Source organism: Metarhizium album (genome assembly GCF_000804445.1).
Source record: "Metarhizium album ARSEF 1941 chromosome Unknown scaffold_5, whole genome shotgun sequence".
Classification (NCBI taxonomy): Eukaryota; Fungi; Ascomycota; class Sordariomycetes; order Hypocreales; family Clavicipitaceae; genus Metarhizium; species Metarhizium album.
The window spans coordinates 333,911-356,188 of NW_024467579.1; the positions used below are offsets into that span (position 1 = coordinate 333,911).

Consider the following 22,278-nt stretch of genomic DNA (forward strand, 5'->3'; position numbering starts at 1 on the left):
CTAGGAATAACGGCTTACACGTGCGTGGTACGTAGCAGTTGTTTTAGCAGCACTCGAGGTGCGCATCTTGCGGGCGTTGGAATGCATACTTTAATGAGACAACAGATGCGGGCTGCTCCGTACTGGAACTAACCAGAGGCTAGAGCACGTCTTTGCGCCTGGCCAAAACGCCGGTCTGCTGCTGTAGAACTGCTAGCATGTACTCCGTACCACCGGGCCAATAGTTGCCGAGGTGCCTGGGCAGCTGGCACCAAGGCCAGCACTACGTAAGTACGGAGTACTTACCACTGCCACTGCTGCTTCCACCGATGACAACTGCCTGGCATGTTGACAGAGCCGCCTGGCCCGGGCCTCGGATGACCTGCCCTGCCGCGTCCGCGTCCACGACCGCGACCACGACCACGACCGCGTCCACGTCGGCTGCGCGTTGGCGTCGGTCGGCGTCCCATCTCCTGTCCGGCCTTGTTTTGGCGATGGCTGCACGGAGAGCGAGCACTCGAGTGATGTGCCGCGGTCAGTGTTTACGGGTATGGGGGGACGTGATCAGGGGCACGGGGCAGGAAGGAAGGAGGGCAGGAGGCCAGTCCGAAGGACCAGTTAACCTGTACGATACACGATACCCCGTACGTGCATTCAAGTCAACAGGCCGAGCTACAGTAGCAAGTAATAAGTACAGGCGGCCTCGAGCATTTGGACGGTCAAACAGGCGCCTCGCCTTTCTTGGCAGCGTTTCACGAGGCGCCTGGGCGTCGTTCTCCGTGTAGCACTCGGTGCAACTACGCGCCGGCCTGTGACGTCTGCGGGTTTGTTTTCATGACTTTTCTATCCCGTCAAGAGCGTCCGTGACCGTGCCGTCGTCGATGGCGCGTGCCTGTGCCTGTGCCTGTGCATGTGCTCTGTTGCTACCCGTTGAACAGCACCGTCGACGATACATGCCAGTTGACCAGGCCGGAACTTTCTATGCATCGGACCGACGGTCTAGTCAACAAAAACGACGACTAATACCTTCGCGTGTGCATGCCATGCCAGCATTCATTGGCATTGGCATTGGCATTGGCATTGGCACTGGCACTGGCATTGGCATCGTCTTGGTGTTTTGGCAGAGAGCTGCCTGCCCGTGCGCCGCGCCAGACGCTAGACGCCAGACGCCAGACCACCGACCCTGCAGGACCTTGGTCGACCAGAACCGTTCACATGCCCGGTGCGCTGCGCTGCAGTGGGTGTCCCAGTGGTCATGCCTGCGTTTTAGTGGGTGCGGCGGGTGCACTGCGTGGCGCACGCGCCGTGAGTTGGCCCTCGGCGTGCACACGTGCAGTTGTTGACCAGACGGGTGTCAGCGCCAGGGCTGTCGACGTCAAGTGCTGCAGTGTCTGGTCTGGTTGGTGGCTTGGCCCGGGCACTCGAGGGCAGCCGGGCAGCCGCAGCGCGGACGGCAGCCACTGTAAATCCAAGCAGCGGAGGTCCCCCAGTCGGCTCAAGCGCCAGCTGCTAGCCCTCTAGCCTCCCGCTGACACATGGCCCATGGACCCGTCGACGCCTGAATTATAGCGCACATGCAGGCTGCCAGGCACCAGCCTCGAGCCTCAAGCCCGGTTGCCCACTGACAAGCCAAGCTGCAGCGAGCTGTGCGTGGCCATTGGGCGCGAGCAACTAGATTAATCTCACAGCGCCCGCCACGTCTGCTCGACGCTGCCGCGTCTGGCCATTGGCCTGCCCTGTGCTTCAAGCCGGCTCACGGCCCAGACGTCATCGCGTCCATGTCGGTTCCGGCGCCCGCAATCGAGAAGTGTGCTGGTCCAAATGCTGCTTCCAAAAAAGGCCAGTCTGCGTCCTCATCGTTGGCGAGGTCGCGTCGGTTCCTTGGTTCCTGTCGACATGTCCGGCCAGAGTCAACCTGCTTCTGGCCTGCTGGGCCTCGTCGCGCCTTGTCCCTTGTCTCTGATAAAGTTGTCTTCAACCTCGCGCCTGGTCCCCTGTCCTTGTTCATCCCTGCGTCGGCGATCCAAGGCCAAAACCAAGACCTCAGCTACCGACGGGGCAGCAGCATGGGAAGCGTTCCTCTCCACTGGACCGTGCCAAAAGCATTGGCCATGCCAATTTGCTTTCCGTACCTTGTGAACCAAGCCGAACTAAAAAAAAAAAAAAAAAAAAAAAAAAAAAAAAAAAGAGAAAGAGAGAGAGAAAGAGTGAGGGAGAGGAGAGAAGAGGGAGAGGGAGAGGGAGGCCCAGGTACTCGGTACAATCGTCATCTTTCTCTTCGCGCCCTCGACTTCGTGCTTTGTTTTTGTGTATGTTTAGGCCGGCCTCCAACCAGGCCCGTTCATTCTTCCCTTTTAGTGGTCGTAAAACTATGCCTGTTTGATTATCTGCCCCCATTCCGCCTGCCCATCTGTCAAACATCGTCAACTGGCTCTCTTCTTCCTCTTCCCTCGCTTTCTGCTCCCCCCCCGGCGCCGTTCTGCTTCTCTGCGTCTCTGCGTCTTGGTCCTTTTTCTGGAGAGGCGAGAGTCGAGACGGACTTGAGACAACTTTCGTTAGGACCATCCGTCACCCACGCCGACCAGCATTTGCCGGCTCCGCGCGCCGAGTCTGTTGCTTGCTTGCTGCCACCACGGACGCTACGCCTCATTCCTCTCCCTCCCCAAAACACGCGAGAGCGAACACACCCAGCCTCGGTTTCAAAGGCCTGTCCGTCTTCGAGTTGCTCCTGCTCGCATCCCTCCCTCCCTTCCATCAACTGCCGGGGGCCCAAAACGGTCGAGCGTATACTCCGTGCTGGGCGAGCCGTGGCCCGACGATGCCAGTTCTGTTGGACTCAGTTGTTGCCATTCTTTCGACCTCGACAATTAGAATGCCCGTCCTGCTGCTGAAATAACGCAAGCAGAAGTCTGCGGCCCACGATGCAGACGGTTCCCAGTGTACGTCCATCCAGTCCATGAGCTTGTCCGAAGTTGTTGCTCCCTTTCGAGTCGCCACGCGCGCGCCCACACCTCGAACCCCAAAATCCTCCCTGCCACAAACCCACACCACAGTCGACTACACGCACACGCACAAACAAGCCTACTTTATTACACCACGCCCACGCAAAGCTCCTGTATCGCCGGCACCGGGGCTGGCCTGGTTCTGCAGCGTCTGGACCGGAAAACTCAAAACAGACGCTCTTCCCGTCCGGGCCTGTTCCCACCCTCATGCCCTGTCCAGCTCCTCTGCCCTCCTCGTCGATTGCATAATATCGTCTTTGAATCTCGATTGCTTCCTCCTGTCCCTCCTGTCCCTGCTCTCTCTCCCTCCTTCTCCCCCCCGGAGGAGACGCGCTCAGTTTCTTTCCCCCTCCCCACCTCGGGATTGATTTGCCAAGTACTGACACGTTCTGGTTTTGACCAACTAGCTTGTTGGGACTGGCACTGCAATTGCTGCAGCTGCCAGTGGCCTGGTGTTCGGCCAACCTACTGACCTCAACCTCGACCACCAAGCTTCGACTGCGTCCGGCCGAGGAGCTCGAGTCCCCAACAGATCGACACCAATCGACCGAGTATTGCCCGCCAAGCCGCGCTCGCCGTCGAGGACCCTGACTCTGCCCTCGCGACGACGACCGGCCACCAGCTCTGCCGCGCCGCGGTCAATTGGCTCCGAGCTTTATGCTGCGAGTGCTTCAGTTCACCAAACGACGAGACCTCCATTGTCTCGCCGCCAGCGGCCGCAGACATCCCAAGTTGCCTCACCAAGTACGTCCAGCAGGAGACAGTCGCTTGTCGTGCTCAGCCAGGGAGATAGCTACCCCGGCATCTCCATCGTGGAAGGCTCGAGGGAGTCCATTTCGTCGTCTGGTTCTTGGCTGAAGCGCCTGTCCTACGCTCGTCCGCTGTCACAGCACGGCAGTCCCAGGTCTAGCATACTTGCGGATTCACCATCAGTCACGTTTTCATATGGGTCTGCTGCTCCCATACTTTCCAGATCTGGGTCTGTTTCGAAACCAATGCCCCCAAACAAACTGGTAAAACGCACCCCTTCGAGAAACCCCACGTCGGAGGACCTGGTCCGACACAAATCAAAAGGCCATTTACCCAGTCTGCGCCGACCTGCCACCAGCCATCAAAGATCTGCCACGCTGCAGCAATTCCGCGCGGGGCTTGACATTGCAGGTTCAAGTGCCGACGCCAAGTATTCGTTTGATGAACCAATTTGCCCAGAGGAGCTGCTTGGAGCATCGCCAATTGAAGAATTGGGCCAGACTCCTCGCACCACCAGGGCTGCAAAATCTTCTGGCTGGGTGTCTTTCTTCCACTCCAAAACTGCAAACCTTATGACGAGGTCAGGTACTCACAATCGACTCGGTGGTAGTGCTGACGACAGTAACGCGGCGTCGTCCGCGAAGAATTTGCAGCCCAAGCGCATCAATCCGGCCAAAGCCACATTACCTGGTACCGGTGCTCATCTCATCAAGCCCAGAATGGTGTCGAGCTCATCGACGCAGAGCGACTCGCTTGCATCGTCGCACACAGAGGAGGGACCCAACTACCAGCTGGTCAGCCGAATTGGGGTTCATACGAATTCTCCCACCACGGGAGACGTGAACCCTGACATGCCACCGTCAGCACGTCCAAGGAGGTCGTTTTCTTCCACGTTTTCTCAGACTGCAAACTGGGCCTCGAGAACATCCGGAAGCCTGCGCCGGATTAAACGGGGCGCGAGGCAGGACAGCGGAGAGGCCAAGCGGCATGTGTCAGCTCCGGTCAGAAGCCTGCAACCAGCGGCGGGCCTCGCCGATACAGTGAGCAGCGCCTCGATCGCCCGGGCTCAGCAGGGATTGGTGCTGGATTCAGCTGCGACCTCGCAGCACTCGGCGCCCAGGAGAATCGCATCCTCCCCGCTGCCCCCGCCCTCCAATCTTCTGGGTGTTCATGCAGACTCGTCGCGACGTAGCCCTGTTGGCGGCGCCGCCAGTCCTTCAGCTCGGCCAAATCAGCCGTCAGGGAGCTCGACAAGTTCTACCAGCGCTGCCGCGCCGCAGCCGAGATATCTTCATTATGAGAAACTATCTGCCCTGGACGGCTCAGACGGCGACACACGTGATTTGATATTATCTGGTGATGAGTACGACACCGACTTTAAGAGCGACACTCTTTTTGACTCGCTGCGGACCATGGGCTCTGGCCGGGTCGGAGCTGTGGAAACACCACTCGAGTCTGTGTACGACGAGTCCCCCCCGAGCACGGGCGGGAACAAGAGATCAAAACGTCTGTCAATTCAAGAGATCCTTGACCGGGCTTGGGACGAGGACGGCAAGATTATGGAGGAAGACGAGTCAAACTTCACTCCAGTCCGCATGCCACATCGGTCCACGGTCAATCACGTTAGGCGTGAGCTGCGAGAAGACCCTCGCTTCGGTCTGGGCCCATCAACGAGCAACGAGGTTGCCAGGGACACGCCCAACTGTGACAGGTCTTCTCTCGGTGCTGACTTTGACGAGGACTGGACCAGAGATGACGATGACGCACCAGTCAATGCCCTATCACCTCCTTCAAAAGGCAGTTCTCTCAGCTCTAGTTGCATGAATCCCAATGTTCGTCTAGCGTTGGCCAGCATTGGTGGCAACAACTCGAATCCTTCTTCAAAGCCACCGCCATCAAGCAGCGAACGTTTTGTCGGCAACCTATTTGATTGGAGCGAGCAACCCTTCCATGACAAGCAGGATCCGGCGTGTCATTCTCGGCCCAAGACAGCTTACGGTAAACAGGAAATTGGCTCTAGAGGAGGTCGATCTGTCATTCGCAAGGGACCAATGCCCGCGCACGTCCGGAGCCAAAGTGTCCCTGTAGTACACGATCCCCCTGACGAATTAATACCTACGGGATCCAAGTATGGGACGTGGGGGCTTGGCACGAAAACCGTTAGCGAAGATTGGGACGAGGATTTTGAATTTGCAGGTCCCAGTGACGGGCCAGACGCCAAAGATTTGTTCGCCGTCCCTGAATCAATTCGTGCCTCACAACCCAGCGTCAAGGCCCACTCTGGTCAAATCCGAGAGTTGTCTCTCCTCGTCAACGACCTGAAACGACTCTGTCGCCATGGCCGGGAGCTGAATATGTTGAGTGGCGAGCAGAAACCACTCTGGAAGGAGGCTGAGGGTATCATTGCCTTGGCTTCTCCGGACGAGGGACCTGCGAATGATGATCAGTCAGAGGTCTCGGTTTACATTGATGCCTTTGAAGCTGCAAGCCCCCCAAGGGATGAAGACAACGTTGACGACGACCCGTCAATCGACAGGTTGGATGCCGTCATTGAGCACAACGAGCCAGCCATGTCCAAGACGGCTGTTGTCCGTGAACGGCAATCCCCGCGACGGCGATCCGTCTTCTCTCCAGATGATGACATTTTTGGAGCAAATTGGCCCTTGGCGGATGACCGTCCACTCTCTGATCGCCCCAGCCGACCGCGTACACCCGAAAACCAGCTAGTCAAGCCTCAGGGCGTAAATGGCGTCGTGAGGTCTGTCATAGAATCTGTTCAACATCGCTCTAGTCCGGCAACCGCCGAGCCTCCCGCAATAGGGTCTCGCAAGGGCTACACCGGCACTAGTAGGGTGCATTTCGATACCAACAGTTTGAAAGCATTGGTCAGGAGAGCTGGAGAATTGCGTGATGTCCTGTCCGACCTCATACGGAGGGCTGACCAGCTGACACAAAGCCCGGCCCGAACTCCACGACACGAGAGACGCTTGGATTCGAGTCCTGCCTTTACAAGGGTTTTTGACGATCCGGGATCTAGCCCGGCCCGGCGGCCCACGAGGAGTCGTGGTAACAGCAGCACCAACGTTGAGCGGCCTTCATCTGAGAACTCACCACCGTCAAATATTGGCCGCCGCGTCCCGTTGATGACGGTGAACTAGCAGCAAATGCCGGAGCCAAGCTTCTCCGACCATGCTCATCTTACCATCGCCTCTTTACACCTCTGTCATTCATAGCCGAGGTTTTGTACAAAAGAAAACCGTGAAAATTAACTTTTTTCTTTGTGTGTGGATCATCTTGTTTGCATAGCGACGGTTTTTGTCCCAAGACTTTTTCATACCAATTATATACGACGCCTGCGACTCAAACGTCAAGAGGGCGGAAAGCATAATATGACTGAAAGGAGTAGGAGCTTCGACAAGTCGGGGTCAGCCTCGCCATCCGTCATGGTCTGTCACCGGGCTGCTCATTCCGGCGGCAAACCCGGTTTTGGGAGGCGGTTTCGTGGCACTTTCTATTTTGTATGTTCCTTTTTTATATCTAATGTAAGTCACGCGCCTACTCGCCGCATAATGAGGGCGAGAGCCGGAAAGAAGGCCGCGGAAGATGGCTATGAGAAGAAGCGACCAGAGCAGGAGACGAGGGAAACGGAAACGACGGTTGTACTTGACGCGGTCATCGCCTGAGATGCAAATGTCACTGCTCATGATTATGCAGAAAAACGATGGGAGGGCCGGCCGGGGATTGGGGGACAACGCAAAGCACACACACATGTCATGGCCTGCAAATAGAGAGCAAGACGCAAGGTACTACATTTGGGAAGGAAATTGGACGAGGCAATTGAGCCAATCCGGGGCAGGGGAACAGCAGTAGGGCACTACTGCCAAGCTGTTCAAGAAGAAGAAGCATGTCACGTCTATAGCATCGGCGCATTGTTGACGTTTGTGTCATTTTTCTAGTCTACAGTTGATGAAATGCATGGATAGAACCCCCACGGGGCTATGATACATTGGACTAGCATAGTAGCTCTCGTCGTGGACTGTGAGGGTAGAGAGAGGATTCGTTCTGAAGGCCGTTGACGCTCGATGCGAGGCACCGACCCAGTCAGTGAGTGAGTGCCACGGGTCGTACAACCATCAAGCACGTTTGGTGCAGGAATATTCACGGCCGACAAATGGTGATATTAACACATTTTGACATTAGAGTATGTAATTCTGCATTGTCATTCGACTACATCAGTAAATTCACGTAGATTGAACCACGTAATCATACGCGTGGGTATCTCCAACCTTGTACTCCATGCTTTGAAATTTCCAATACTCCTCCCGCGATGAAACAAAGAATGCTTGCCACTTGTGCTGGCCCTCTCGCTCATTCAAGTCAGGCGTCTTGCCTGCGGGGCGTGCGTGGATGTAGCCCTGGGCAGCCGGGTGGTGGTCTCCGAGTTATCATGCATCGGGAATGTAGACGTTCAAGACAGGGCTGGCTGGTGGTGTCTTGCGGGGTCGAAGCCGCCTTTTCCTATTCGTGGTTGTTTGCGGCAGCTGGGGGATTCGTGTGTTGCTCTGGGACCACCACTGTTTCTGCGTCTGCGTTGACCTCTGTGACGGCGAGTCGCTCCTCTTGCCCCGTTGTGTCTGTGTCCTGCTGCGCTTCTTGGTCTGGTTGCGAGGAGGATGTCGTGGACGCTTCAACAGCCCCTTGGGGGGTATCGTGCAGAGCTGCGGCTCTGTTGGGTACCGATCTGGCAATCTCGGTCCGGGGCCGGGCAGGCGGCCCTGTTTCTTCGAGAGTCGCCATGCAGTCTGCGGCTGCGACGGACTGCCGCGGCTTCAGCTGCGCAGACGCCTGTCCGATGAGGAGGCTGGCGACGGCGGATTCGGCAGTGGCGTCGGAGCACACCGAGGACGTGTTCGAGACGGGCGACCCGCTGCTCGACTCGCGAGATAGTCGGTCGGGCTCAGTGCTGGGTCGGACGGAAGGCAGCGTGAACCAGTCCCGGGCAAAAGTGTGTGGTGAAGCAGGGGCCCAGAGAGCGTTTGACTCAAGTTCTTGGAGAGACGGATGACTCAATCGCGGCGTGGGACGAGTTCCCAATGCTGCGGGGGACTTTGACGTTCTGCGATACTTCCTGTCGTGCTGGTAGCCGCCTTGTTGAACTTGGAACAGGCCTTGGTGCTCCTCGTCCAGGGGAGGGACAGAAACGGGGACCCAAAGACGGCGAACTTGGAGACTGGGCGTTGCGACATCGTCTGGAGATTCAACGGCATTGCAAGCATCGTCGATGGGTTGTCCGTCGGTAGAAACAGTAGCATGTTCCGACTCTGGGCTGTTGATGGACGTTTCGATTGGGAATGTCATGTCGTTGCCAGCAACCTGTTCGCCTGTGGTGATTGTGGCTGTTGGTGAAGTTCCACCTTTGTTACCATCAGAAGGTGGTGTCGGCGAGGCAGTGGCCACCCCTGACTGCTCCTCCTGTGATGCTCCCTGTGTTTGTGACCAGAGAGATGAGCTCTCGATGGCTAAATGTTCTTTATTCTGGAGCCTTGGGCACAACACTCTCCCGCCAAGGTCAATGTATTGATTCCAATGCTCTGGCTCTGGCTGTGGTAGACCAAGAGCACCATTGCCAGGGATGGATTTTGGTGCCGACCACAGAGGCTGCGGCACAGGGACACTTGGACGAGATACTTCTTTGATTTGAACAATGGACTCTACTATGGGCTGTGACTGGGACTGGCCGGGCCACAGATGAGTAAGCGGAGGCATGTCAGCCTTGGTTGCTCGCTTACTCCAGAGTGAGGTGCTAGTAATATTCGAGGCCTTGTTCTGCCTGAGAGGAGCGCGCGTGACAGGGTGATGGCTATCAACATAGGTTTCCCATAGCTCATCGTCTTGGAAAAGCCCGTGATGTGCAGGGCTAGGAGGCATGCAGACGTTGTAAACCCATAAAGTCGTTTCTGGCGGGAAGATTGGCGATAGAGATTTCCGGCGCGGCAGCGGAGGAGAAGATGGCTCTTCCTTGAAAAAGCCCCAATCTTCCATCTCTGTGACCTGCCGTGCCGGTGGTACGGGGGACGGCCTGTCGTGGTTTGCAGGTCCCTGAACCACCGACAATCTAGGGGGAGCATCGTAGGTGACGGGTTCATTACTGGGAAACAAGCTCTCCCTGGAGGGAACCCTGTCAGATTTCAGCAAGCTGGCAATCTCCCACAGCGTCGTTTCATCAAAAGCATCGTCATCATCATCGGAACCGGTGTTATCTGAATCCTCAAAAATATCCTCGAAAGCCTCTTCCTCGCTGTGGTGATCAAAGAACGAAGATTGCTGTTGCTGAGATCCGATAACCTGCGCCTGCTGTTCCAGAGTTGGATAAATGGGGGGACCTCCTCTGCTCACACTACCCGGCGGCATGAACACGCGGTTCTGGAGTGAGATATGCGGTGTGGCTGTATCGGACCTTTCCCCCCAAGGAAATCGAAAAATACCCAAGGTGTCGCGCTTGTTCTCCAAAGGCTCCGGATTCTCCAAGATGTCTGGTAGTGGGGATATTCGCCTACTCCTGCGTGGAGGCCTCAGTGTGTGCCGGCGAGCGGCTGGTTCTCCAGATGGTGGAGGTGACTTGGGCGACTGAGGAGCTGCGCGCCACATGCCAGGGGAGGTGGACTGCGATACTGGGCTCTCTAGTTGTCTGTCTAAGGGGCTCAGTTCTTCTACAGGCGAGGATTCTTCGAACTTGCCAGTTACCAGCCTAGGCCCCGGAGACGGCGACCTAGTTGACTCGATTGCAGCCTCTGGGGTCGAGCTCCTCGGAGTAGCCTCCAAATTTGGGATTTTGGGATTTGGAGCACTGTTTTCTGGCTTCCTGAGAACGCCCTCGGCGCGCGCCGCAATGCTAGATGCATCATCTCCGGTGATAACTCGGCGGCTGTCAAGCACCAGGTTGGCACGGCTCATCTGAACTTGTTCGGCTGTGTAAAGGATAGAGGACTGCGGACGCATCCCGTTGTTCTTCAGTCTATTCGGGGAACATTCGAAAACATTGATCGCTGGTGGCTGCACATTTTGCGGCGATAAGGGGCTTGCTTCATCCGGGCATGGGGAGTTCGGAGTCGAGCTAAGCGTCGAGGCCGAGGTTTTGGTAAGGTCGTCACGCATCTTCTGCCATCGGTTCTCTTCCTTTCCCATCTCAATCTCTATGCTCTTCAGCAGAGACATTCTTTTTTCAAGACCAGCATCAGCTACGTCGGACTCATCGAGTTTGCTCAGCTGTTCTTGAATTTTATTCAGTGCCTGTTGGGGAGCTTCTAGCGGCGAAGCCGTAGGAGGCGATCCTCTGATACGTTTGAAAGCCTTGTCAAGTTCGAGCCGAGGTGGTTTGGGAAAACGGCGAGTTTGCATAGCCTCTCGGCCGGAGAACGTAGGCGGAGTTTCACCCACACGGCAGTGCCATGGGTCTTTCTTGCTATCCGTGCCGCCTTCTGCGCTATTTGGTGTCGACAGCGTAGATGCGGCATTAGCTGAGCCGTCGGCGCTCCGGTCCAGCTTGAAGGTCGCCACTTCTTTAACCTCGTCCCGATGGCTTGGCAGCGCACCATCGACAAAGGTAGTCCTGGAAGACATGCCAACAGCTGCAGAAAAGACGCCCACTGACTTGGACGCATGATCATCGTCGAGATCTTGCGATTTGGGATCTCGTTTCGCAGATGATGTAGCAGCTGACTGTATACCTGGTTGGTCTGTCACAGTTGAAATAGGACCAGCTGATTTCCGGCCGTCATTTGCTGGGACTCCTGGGAGAACAGGAGATGATTTTCGTCTCAGCCCTTCTTGTGATGACCGAAGTAATGCGAGAGCTGGTGATTGAAGATATAAAGAAGGCGGGTCTTCTGGACTTATAGTCGTGGCTATGCTGAACTTGGACATGTACTTAGTCGCTTCGAGCTGGCGTTTTGCGGACGTGGACGGCCAGACGTGCTCTTCAGGCGTCCAAGCGGTAAGGGTGTCTGGATTGTTGACCCTTTCCTGTGGTTCAGGTCGGCCGTAAGGACTTCGAGGTTGTGATGTGGTTGGTGACTGAGCGATGCCTGCCTCAACCATCGGAGGTATGGATTCCTTCACCTCTGAATCATCCGTCCTGGCTTGATGTAAGGTTTCCTTGGTCGTCGCCGGTACTAACGGCTCACTTTTCGGAACTCCAGGCGGTGGCTGCTGAGGCGGCAGAGGAGGTACTGGCGGCAACGGACTAAGGCTGCCTTGTGCCCTAACAATTGAAGCAGAGGCCCTCAATCTCACTTTCCTTTCCCTCTTCTTCGGAGACGAGTAATCACTTGCCGATGCTACACTAGGTGATTTTCTGGTAGAAACAGAGGACCTGCTGGGAGACATTCGGGGAATTGGGCGTGGCCGATGGATCACTGAATCTCTCTTCTCGGAGTCGCGCGAATTTGCCTTTGTGGCCAAGTCTGTTGCCATCCCATGAATGATGTCCCGGACCCCGCTAGGATCACTGTAGTCGATGCTGTTGACGAACATGACCATTTTGTCCTGGCTCGCACTGGCAGAGGATTTCACAGTCCGAGCTCTGGGATGACCCGGAAGCCCCGAGGTCTCTCGAAGCTGGACCGGGGTCTTTGGCGGGTTCCCTTCATAGACGGGCGGAGGAGTTGTGGGCTTTCTCCTTGGTGGGCGGATGTTATCTTTCCCTGAGCTGCTACGAGGAATGCTGGATGATGGCTCGCTCCCTAGGTGTCGATTGCTTAAGGCCCTCTCCAACTGGTCGTACGAGCACGAGGCCGGGTCTCTTGGCGAAAGGGGAGGTACTGGGGGTACAAGAATGTCCACATTCCTGCTCGGGCAGTTGATGGAACTTCTTTGAGCGACGCTCTCGCTTCTCGAAGATGGAAGCTCCGGAGTCAGCCCCGAAGGAGCGCCAGTAGCCGTGTTCTTGAGCTCTTGAACATGATCTTTAGTTCGACTCGATATTTCAGTCGGTGATTGTGTTGGGCCCTGCAAGGTAGCTGCTTTGGTGGTTTTCCCTGGCACAGGTCGTAGAGGAGATCGAGGCAGCGGCTTGGGACGTACTCCTGAGCTTGAAATTTGTGATGTGGGACTTTGAATTCTTGGACTTGAAACGTCCTTGGATGGAATAACGGGAGGGATTGTTCCATGAAAGCATTGCGAAATATGACTCGGTGACCTCTGCCGAATACCGCCCATGGAAGTGACAGGGGCCTGCAGCACGGCCGAAGATGCGCCTTGTCGCGGACGTGCCTCGGTGGCCTCCATGGTCGATGCCATGGTCTGTTTCGCGGTAATAGGAGTTCTACCAACTTGTTTCCGCCGCAATTCTTCACTAGGCCGATTACTGTACCTGTTTGTGCTTGGCTGCTGGGGCGTGATTGACTGCTGGGTCGCCGCAAAATTGACCCTCCTTTCTCTGTCTTGCTTGGCCGCGGTGGCCAAGTCGACAGTTGCAATCCGTCTCAAGGGGCTCGCGCCGCTGAGTCCGTTCTCTTGAATCATTGGAAAAGATATGACTAGTTTTCCGCCCTTGATAACTGCTTTCTTCGTTGGTTGCACTAGACACCCCTCTCGCTTCGATGTTAACGACTCGGTCGTCAAAGGCGGGAAAAGCTCGCCTTTAACTGGCATTCCTCCAATGCCAGCTGCAGCCTGACCTCGACTCGGGCGACCAATAACAGGCAACGCATTGTTGGCATCTCGTGATACGAGTGCTCCTTTAGTCGCGCTCCTTGGAAATTTCCGCCAGTCTTCCCTTGACCGCCCAAGCCTGTCCGGTGGGAGGGATGACTGAATCGTAGACACCTCCCGGTTTCCTGGCCTTCTTGTTGGCGAATGCACAGCCTCTGAAAGTAATTTGTTGACACATGGGGTATAATTTTGAGCTGCTTTCTTGGGCAAAGTCGCATATTCGAAGTAGAACGCAAGGACACCTGCTCCACATATTAGTAACAAAAGTATGCAAGCTTGAACAAAAGAGTGCCACCAAACCTATGACGAGAAGCACGCCAATGGCGGGAAGGGCCGTACGTGTAGCGATACTAAGCGTACTGACCCCTAACATCATGGGAATACTCAACTAGAAAGTCAACAGTAAGCTGAAAGTCCAAACGCCAAACATGGCGGCAATTCAGTTTGACATACAACAATCCAAAGACCCGAGACAACAATGGTTAGAGCGATGGCCCTAGATCGAGACCCAAGAGGGTTCTCCGCCCTCGTGTCTCGAAAGACTCCTGTCGAAGAAGCTTTCGTCACAAGCCCAAGGATAATGAGGGCATCCATACATAGGACCACGACACCGAGTGGCCAAAGTAGATTCGTGCCCACACACACTGGATTAAACTGTGGCCGTTGAACACCGACAAAAATGCCGCCAACGATGAAGCGAACGAAGAAGACAGTCTGTGGAAAGAGAACGCCGGAAGTAGCTGGGACATCGCTTCTCATAACCCAGAATAGAAATTCTTCTAGTGAGATTCGGGCAAGTTGGTCGAATGCGGCGGCAAATGTAACGGCGACTTGACATCCTGCCGCGGAAGTTTGGTCGAGAAAGGTAGCAACGAAGCCATCGACAGCCCACAGAGAAGCGAACAGAAGAAAAGCGGCGAGGACCAGCCTCAGACCACCTCGAAAGAGTGACGGTGCTCCTCCTCGGAGATGAAATAATACGGTCCCCAGAGAAGCACAGACAATGGCGCCGCTGATATGCGAACCGGGTGTTAGTTCCTCAGTTTCAACGACCGTAAGCTGAAGCCCAGTGTCCCAGAGCAATGGTGAATTTTTACTGACAAGGCAAAGGTTGCCACCAAGGCCTGGTCTCTGGCCGAGCTGGGCATGACGACGGTCTGACCAACCAGCGGCTTGGTGGACAAGACCGCGACGAGAATCGAAACGGCCAAATCAACGGGCCATGGACGTTTAAGCAAATCGTCAAGGTAAGTAGAAGACAATATTGCGCCCTGAGGGTTGGGAAGGGGAATTTGCTTCCAGTCAGAGGCCCGATTGTCGAAGCATGGCCATCGCCATGATACGGATCTGGGGAGAGGATAACAGGCATCCACTCGAATGGAACAGATTTAGCAACAGAATCAACTTTTTTTTTTTTTTTTTGGCTGGCAGTCTCAAAACAGGCCATCTGAGCTGACACGACTTATTTGGCACACATGGGGGGCGGGCAAGTACGCCCATGCTAGAACGTCACACGTAGTACATGTTGCTGTGCCCGTGTGCAGGCAGATGGTTGGTACCTCGCGGTTTGTCTCATGTTGTTGAGATCGAAGACCGGATGGGGAGGCTCTCAAACCCGCCGACTGACGTTGGAACAAGGCTGAGAAAGCTCTCGGAAGGACAGATATCCCTTGCCATTGGGGCCGCGCATACGAGCCGCTAGATTGGATTTGAGAACAACAACAAATGACGTGAGGATCCGTGCTTTGTGACGGGTGTGTCTGATATGAAACCTCAAACGTTAGCAAGACAGAGGACCCTTTTTGATGGGGCCTAAATGGGGCCTGTGAGGCGGTGACGCCCACACCTAGCCATGCAACGCACTGGAAATGTGGTCGAATCAATCGTCTTGGCCAAAGGAGCAGTTGAAGTCAAAGATGACTCGGACCGCCTCTGTTGCCATATTGCTTGAATCGTGGATGCCGTGAGTACCACGACAGCAGCCAGGTCTCATGTGTTGTCAGAGACGGGAAATTTAGAAGATTGGACTGTCGGAGTAGGGCCTGGCCGTCGGCAAAAGTTCTTCCGTGCCGAATGCTTGTGCTCTACGTACGTAGTACTATGGGATGATAGATTCCTTCAACCGTGCAGGTGAAACTTGTCATCCCCCCATCGAATTATTGACAGCCAGGGCTATTGGTACGTCAATTCTCGGGCTCTTCAACAAGGAGACTGCGCCTCTGCAGGCCGAATACCTAAACTGGGAGACGTTGGTGCTCTTTCACCTTTTTGTCCACAGACAATTTTCACCGTGCTCCTGGCCGGGGGCAAGGGGGCCAGTCCTTTCTGGAATCACCATGTGTGCGTGATGGATGCGAGTCACGCAGAGTGTGTTTCACGAACATCGATGTTTTGTGTGCCTGGACCCTGCCCTCCTCCCGTTTGGCCTCACCCTACGACCCTACATGCATGTTGAAGCACAGGCACACTTGGGCTCTGATCCCACCACTTCGGCTAGATCCATGGTACCACCACTACTCGGGCGAGGTCGGTCACCGGAGCCAATTGTTGATCCTGGCCGGTCGATGAGTCTAGAGGGCATTGACGACAATCCTGTGGTCTATAGATGATACTCGACAGCGAGCTGATGATTGCCAAAAAGAGAAGGCGTTCATGTTTCACCCGCCTAGAGCGATCTCAAAGTCGAGTGCCGGGGAACCGACAATTGGTGGTTATGCGCTCAGCCCCCGGCTAGGCTAGTGAGAACACGTATGGACCTGGACTTGAGAATCAATGCCACGGGCTGCTACGCTCAACTCATGGGAGATTTGTTCTGCACACATCATAGTTCACACAAGGGGCTTGAATAGGGTAACGGAGTAGACTAGCCGAATCGGGAAGCTCCGGCCGCGCTGTTGAACACGAGTTCGTTCTTCCCCGCATCGCACCCCCGACAGGTTAGGCATTCTTCCGAGATCTTGTCTTCAACGCAGCGTCTGCCATCTGCAGACATCCGCAGAACGTGGCCAGGTCCCACAAACATGCGTCTTGGCTGCAGCCGTCGTCGTGCCGGGGGCCCGACGTGATGAAACGACGTAATCACGGAGTTGACGAACGTTGAGCCTCAGCTCACCCCGCGCCATCGCCATCGCCCCGTCGAATCATCGCGTTGCGGTTTCCAAGAAGCCCCGAAAGATCCTGGGACTGCAACAAGAACAGACAGCATACCCGTCCTCGCAGTTGTCATGGGTCGCTACGAGCTCGAGTATCCCCAGGACGCAACAAATCTCGTCAAGAGGCATGGCGAGCGAGGTAATCATCTCACTCGAACTCAACGGCTCATACTCAGTCGACTAAGCAAGCATCCTAGGCATCTACGCTCTCGAAAAGATCCATTCTCTGATCAACTCCAGCCAACTCATCCATGTCTCATTCAACGTCCCCAACTCTCCTTTCCCCGTCACCCTCCCCATGATCGGCCAAATGGGTTCTTTTGACCGCCCGTCCGCCGACACAAGCGACCCTCTAGACCTCTATATCCATGGCTACGTCTCCTCGCGCCTCTTCAACCTTGGCCGCGCTGCCGGCGAAGAAGGCATGCCCGTCTCTTGTGCCGTTTCCCACGTCGACGGTCTCATTCTCGCCCTCTCCGCCTTCAACCATAGCTACAACTACCGCTCTGCCTTGCTCTTCGGTCATGCCACCCTCGTCGAGGACCTGGAGGAGAAGATGTACGCCATGGAGCTCATCACCAACTCCGTCGTCCCAGACCGCTGGAAGAACAGCCGCTTGCCGCCTACAAATGCCGAAATGCAGAGCACGAGCATTCTCAAAGTGAAGATTGCTTCGGGAAGCGCCAAGTTCCGCCAGGGCGGCGTTTCGGATGACAAGCATGATTTGGAGAACGAGGATGTACTGAACACAGTCTGGACGGGTGTGGTGCCCATTTATTCGACCATGGGTGAGCCCATTCCCGGTCCGCACAACCGGGTGAATCTACCGAGTTACGCAAAGGAGTATTTTGAAAATTTCACCACGGAAAAGAAGAAACAGAGTTTGGACGCGGCGAACAAAACGACCGAATAGATGCTGTTGCGGAGAATCAACAATACCTAACTTGTCCTCACCACTACTCTCGTCCGTCTGTAAGTAGAAGTGAATCATTTCATGTACCCGATGCCGCATAGTGAACCCTTTGGCCGCAGAACAGGGGCCTTGGGAATTAAAACTGTATGGTCTACAGATATGGATGTAGTCCCAATGAAATGTTTAGGATATAAATCATGTAATAACGCAGGCAGACCCCATGTACCAAAACTCGATACTCCAAGTTGTAGGTGGCCAAACCTCCTGAGCGCCACGTCCCTTAGTGGTGCAAAAATTTGCAAACAACATCCTCTGAGACACTACACCTAGTGCTTTGCCTCCCGCCCTTCTCAACATCATAAACACTCGCCGCCGACGCACCTTTTCTCCCCTCAAGGCTATGCCACTCAACGTCGGAAAACCTGACTACCCCAAAGTCAACGAGACCGTTTGCTACATCTTCCACAACCCACTCTGCGTCCCTCAAACAAAGCCTCGCCTGGTCCTTCAACTCAGCATACGCCTCCCCCCCCGTTGTCAAGTTCTCCAAAGTAGCGACTCCGGACGTGGCACTCGTGGCATTGACGCCCATGCGAATCCTGTCACCCGGCTTTGCGGACAGCGGCTGCGCGTAGAACTTTGAATCCGCCGGATACCACTCGTACCATGGGTATATCGTGTCGTGGAGGTAGTCGATTCCTGTTTGGAGAATGGCAGTGCGGCAGGTTGCGCCGTCGATGCCCACCCAGAAGGAGGCTCCGAGCTCAGGGTCCCGCTTGTACTCGGGCAGCGTGACGGTGCCGGTGACGAAGGACACGGAGGACGAGGGCGTGGTGTGAACGGCGCCGGCCCAGTTGCCGGATGACTTTCGGCGGGCGACGAGGTGAGACCCGGGGTCTGGGACCGCCATGGCAGCTACCGCTAGGCATAGGAGTTGGAACCTCATCGTCTCGGTCGTGTCTGCTCCGTTTCCCTGACGAGACTCTTGACCCAGAGTTCTGTGGTCTGGCACCGGGCCCTCTTTGCACGTATATAATATAATATATTGCCCCTGCTGAATTTACCCACGACGTCATCGCCGTCATCGTCAGCCCCCCTGGCTGTTAATCTGCACAAGAACCTACAGTGGCTTCGGAAGCATCTACTATCCCCATGGATGTGCTGTGCCATCAACCAGGGTCCAGGTCAAGCCTATGTGACACACAGTTATCTTGCGTGTCTCACAACTGTGAAACTCGTAAGCTGTCGCGGCCTCACGCGTCGCGCGTAGCCTGGTTCGAGAATGAACAAGCGAGATTGGTGCATGAGAAGTGACCTGTCGACGGCACATTGCCTTGACTGCCGGCTTCTTGATGCTGCTCGCTGCTTTGTAGATTTGTATTGTCGGTGAGCCAGCTCGTCCGAGCGGCGACAAGGGAAGACGAGGCCAGCGCGCCTTGCCTTGTTTTCGCTTTGCTGTCGAGATTAAAGACCCGCATTCGGCATCGTGACAACCGCAGGCGCTGGCATATCTGTCAGGGTCCAAGGACGCCATGGCCTGCTTGTACTCCGTATCCTTTGATGGGTCCAACTTTACCCGGGTACTCTGTATTTGGGCCCGATGCAGTACACGTCCCGTCTCCCCGTCGCGCGCGTTTGTATATGCCTAGGCAGTCCGTGTCGTTATCAGCAGGGAGGGTTACGGGACGGGCCAGGCCGAGGACAAATTGCCACGGACGCGATTCAGCGCAAGGAGGAGGAGGCGTGAGCGGTAGCCCCTCTGCAGACTTGGGAACCGGGCTGGGACTGGGGAATGATGCCGAGGGACCTACGTACCTTCATCTTCCTGGCCGAGGAGGAGCGAAAGCGTTGTGAAACAAGGTGCACAGGAAAGGCTGGCAAGGTATATTCAGGATCCCTCGCAACGACGGAGGATCCGCAGGCCTCACCTCACCGCTATATCTACTACTGGACATTGCACCCACGCTTGACAAGACATGGTTCCATGGTAAATGCGTCCTCTAATCTCGCGTGCAGAACACTCGCTCACCATCTCTCCCATACCATGGCAGGAATAGCAAGCCTCATCAACGACCAGTGTCCGATGGCGCTCGTCTCATGCCACTTGGCCAGCTTTGACGTTTCATTCCTTGTCAGGATGCCCTCGTCCTCCCCTAACAGCATGTCCGTCTCAGGAATCTCGTTTGGCAACGGCAGAAACTCTTCTCTAGCTGGGCTCTGCAAGAAGTCCTTGGCCGTGGGGCGTCGGAAGCTAAGCGGGCTGTCGTCCGTCTTTTTGCAGAAGATGACCATGTTGGTGAAATCCAAGCCCGTGGTTTTCACGGCCTCCATGTCTGGCGGCATTTCGCGGAAGATGCGACAAGTTGGGAAGACTTGCTTGATGGTGCGGTAGATCACTTTGGACGATGGAAGGGTCAAATCGCCTGCGTAGTTCTGTGGCAACACGGTGAGCAGGTTTGACGCGGGAGGCAGTGACGAGTTGATGAGGTGAACTTACAATGGCAGTGACGCCTTGGGGCTTTAGCAGTGCGTGCAGGCCCTGGAAGAACTCGAGGGTGAAGAGGTCAATGGGCTCGGCCCCTCCGGTGAACACGTCGTGAACGATGTAGTCATATGTCGAAGGTGCCGTCTTGGCCAGCTCGGCCGTGTAGCTGACGGCGTCCTGCAAGATGGGCGGGTTGTTTTCCTTCAAGCCAAAGTACTTTGACGCAAACTCGTACACAACCGGATCCAATTCTACGACGGTTGTGTTGATGCCATGAGAGACAAGTGCAGAAGGCGTCGTTCCCGCGCCGAGTCCGCTGCAGGGAAAAGTTAGCCGTCAAGATGCTCTGTCGCCAACGCTGATGGCAACGCTGGATCGTACTTACATCACCAGTGCTTGGGCGTCCTTGTCGTCCACGGGCGGTGCCGAGTCGACCAATCTAACAGCCTCCAACATGGCGAACACGCCATAGACCGGCTCTGATACCAATCCCCCGCCATGACTGATCCACTCGCCTCCCAGCAGACTGTGATCACAACGCATGACCCTGAAGCCCTGCTGTATGCTCTGTAGGACTGATATGTAGCCAGTCACCGACTCGCGCCTTTCGATCAACAGCCAGTTGTCAGTCATCAAAGAGCTCGCCAGACTCTGACTGGCGGCTTGAGACTGGAGATGGGGGTTCAGGAAGAGACTGTGAAGACATGGGAACGCCGCGTAAATGAGATACTTGGAAGGCGCCAAGACCATGTACGCAAACCCAAGGACGAGCTCCAAGCCCAGCCTAGTGAACACGAGGAGCCTGCCAATGATCCGGGGCAAATGCAGGCCGATTTGGTTTTCGAACAACTTGAACAATGCCCAGGAGCCTATGCCAGGGCCAGCGTCAGCCACAAAGCCTGGCAACATGCCCAGCCGTGCCCCCTCCCAGGAATCAGCTATTGAGGCGGATGTGAACACCGCCAGCGGTAACAGCGTAAGGCTCTCTGTGAGCACAGGACCCCATTTCGGGCCCAATGTCTGGCTGAAGCTAGCCAGGAAATGCTGCAACCCGGGAATGCAGACGGCGACCAGGGGAAGGGCGTTGGCGGGAGTGATGGAGAATGAGTCGCGGAGGAACGTGTTGCCTGCCCATCCCAGGAAGCATCCCCCCATGACGAGCTTTGCGTGCCAAATTGACGAGGGAATGGAGCCGTAGACTGGCGAGAGGTTGAGCTGAGAGACGTTGGAGTAGAGTCCAAGGAGGGCCAGAGGCAGCACAATGCGAAGATAAACGTTGAGCTGGCCCAGGAGGCGATTGCTGAACGTGTCACTCCGAGCCCTGTCAGCCAAGTCCTGAAGCTCCCTTTCAAACCTCTCGGGCGTGAAGCCCGCCGGCTTGCCTCGAGAGCACGCACCAGGTCTAGTAGTAGATGCCGCCCTTGGTGCGGGTTTGCTCGCCATGATCAGATCGCGAAACAGAGCCAGGTCGGCTCAGAAGACATGAGAAGTCTTGGGTTCGGTAGAAGCGCCAGGTGGAAAAGACCAAAAACGGGGTACATCCAGACTGACCTCGGAGAGCTCGACTGTTGGAGACGAGTTGGCCGTGTCGGTGCGTTTCACCTTGAGCTCCCATGGGCCATGGGTGCGTGACAATGCGTGTATATTCCAAGGTACTCCGTAGTCGTCGAGGCACGGTCCGATGGCACGGAGGACGGGTAAGCGCCCAGGTGCCAGTGCCCAAGTAGTACTTAGAAGTACTTAAGTAAGTACCTAAGTAGGTGGTTAAGTACTAGATGCTGAAGTACCTCGCCTAGAAACGTACCTGAAACCTTCGGCCAGCGGGCCATCACCTGCTTTAGGAGGTATTTAGGTACGTACCTAAATATGCTCTCCCGTCCAGTGTGGCTTCTCGCCTCCCGCCAAGTGGCGGTGCACGGGCCTGACCAAGAACTCGCAGTAAATGGACTTGGTCCGTCTTTTCATGGTCTCCTTGACTTGTCGCCCAATGCAGAGCACTGTTCATTCACTTGCTCACAATCAATCTATCAAACCTCGTAAACACCATATTCACCCACCCAATCTACTCCCGATCAAGAGTCAGATTGCGGCTTTACAACAGAATGCTCAACAACCCTCACTACTGCCTCTCCGTCCACCGTCCACTCTCGGCCCCGAGCATTTGCACGCACATTCGTGACAGCATCCGACTCATGAAATGCACAAAATCTGAACAAAGCAAATCATCGCTCCTCTATGCCATCCAAACAAAAAATCAAAACAAGCCGAATCCCTGAGCAGCTCTGT

General features: G+C 55.6%; 6 protein-coding genes across 6 annotated transcripts; 3 read left to right on the top strand and 3 right to left on the bottom strand.

Moving 5' to 3' along the window:
* Positions 1-3,638: 3,638 nt before the first annotated feature.
* Positions 3,639-3,839, top strand: MAM_02805 (uncharacterized protein; the record flags this gene model as incomplete). Its single annotated transcript, XM_040821604.1, has 1 exon — positions 3,639-3,839. One exon carries the CDS (start codon positions 3,639-3,641, stop codon positions 3,837-3,839), a length of 201 nt encoding a protein of 66 aa, XP_040680173.1.
* A 1,304-nt stretch (positions 3,840-5,143) lies between these two features.
* Positions 5,144-6,889, top strand: MAM_02806 (uncharacterized protein; the record flags this gene model as incomplete). The annotated part of the gene is made up of 1 exon (XM_040821605.1): positions 5,144-6,889. One exon carries the CDS (start codon positions 5,144-5,146, stop codon positions 6,887-6,889), a length of 1,746 nt encoding a protein of 581 aa, XP_040680174.1.
* Positions 6,890-8,249: 1,360 nt separating this feature from the next.
* MAM_02807 (uncharacterized protein) lies at positions 8,250-14,590 on the bottom strand (the record flags this gene model as incomplete). Its single annotated transcript, XM_040821606.1, has 4 exons — positions 8,250-13,684; positions 13,743-13,830; positions 13,896-14,501; positions 14,561-14,590. The coding sequence occupies 4 exons, from the start codon at positions 14,588-14,590 to the stop codon at positions 8,250-8,252; spliced, it is 6,159 nt and encodes a 2,052-aa protein (XP_040680175.1).
* A 2,076-nt stretch (positions 14,591-16,666) lies between these two features.
* MAM_02808 (flavin-nucleotide-binding protein) lies at positions 16,667-17,507 on the top strand (the record flags this gene model as incomplete). Its single annotated transcript, XM_040821607.1, has 2 exons — positions 16,667-16,733; positions 16,792-17,507. The coding sequence occupies 2 exons, from the start codon at positions 16,667-16,669 to the stop codon at positions 17,505-17,507; spliced, it is 783 nt and encodes a 260-aa protein (XP_040680176.1).
* Positions 17,508-17,787: 280 nt separating this feature from the next.
* MAM_02809 (Concanavalin A-like lectin/glucanase) lies at positions 17,788-18,417 on the bottom strand (the record flags this gene model as incomplete). Its single annotated transcript, XM_040821608.1, has 1 exon — positions 17,788-18,417. The coding sequence occupies one exon, from the start codon at positions 18,415-18,417 to the stop codon at positions 17,788-17,790; it is 630 nt and encodes a 209-aa protein (XP_040680177.1).
* Positions 18,418-19,532: 1,115 nt separating this feature from the next.
* MAM_02810 (spermine/spermidine synthase) lies at positions 19,533-21,435 on the bottom strand (the record flags this gene model as incomplete). Its single annotated transcript, XM_040821609.1, has 3 exons — positions 19,533-19,940; positions 20,005-20,308; positions 20,378-21,435. 3 exons carry the CDS (start codon positions 21,433-21,435, stop codon positions 19,533-19,535), a joined length of 1,770 nt encoding a protein of 589 aa, XP_040680178.1.
* Between the last annotated feature and the right edge of the window lie 843 nt (positions 21,436-22,278).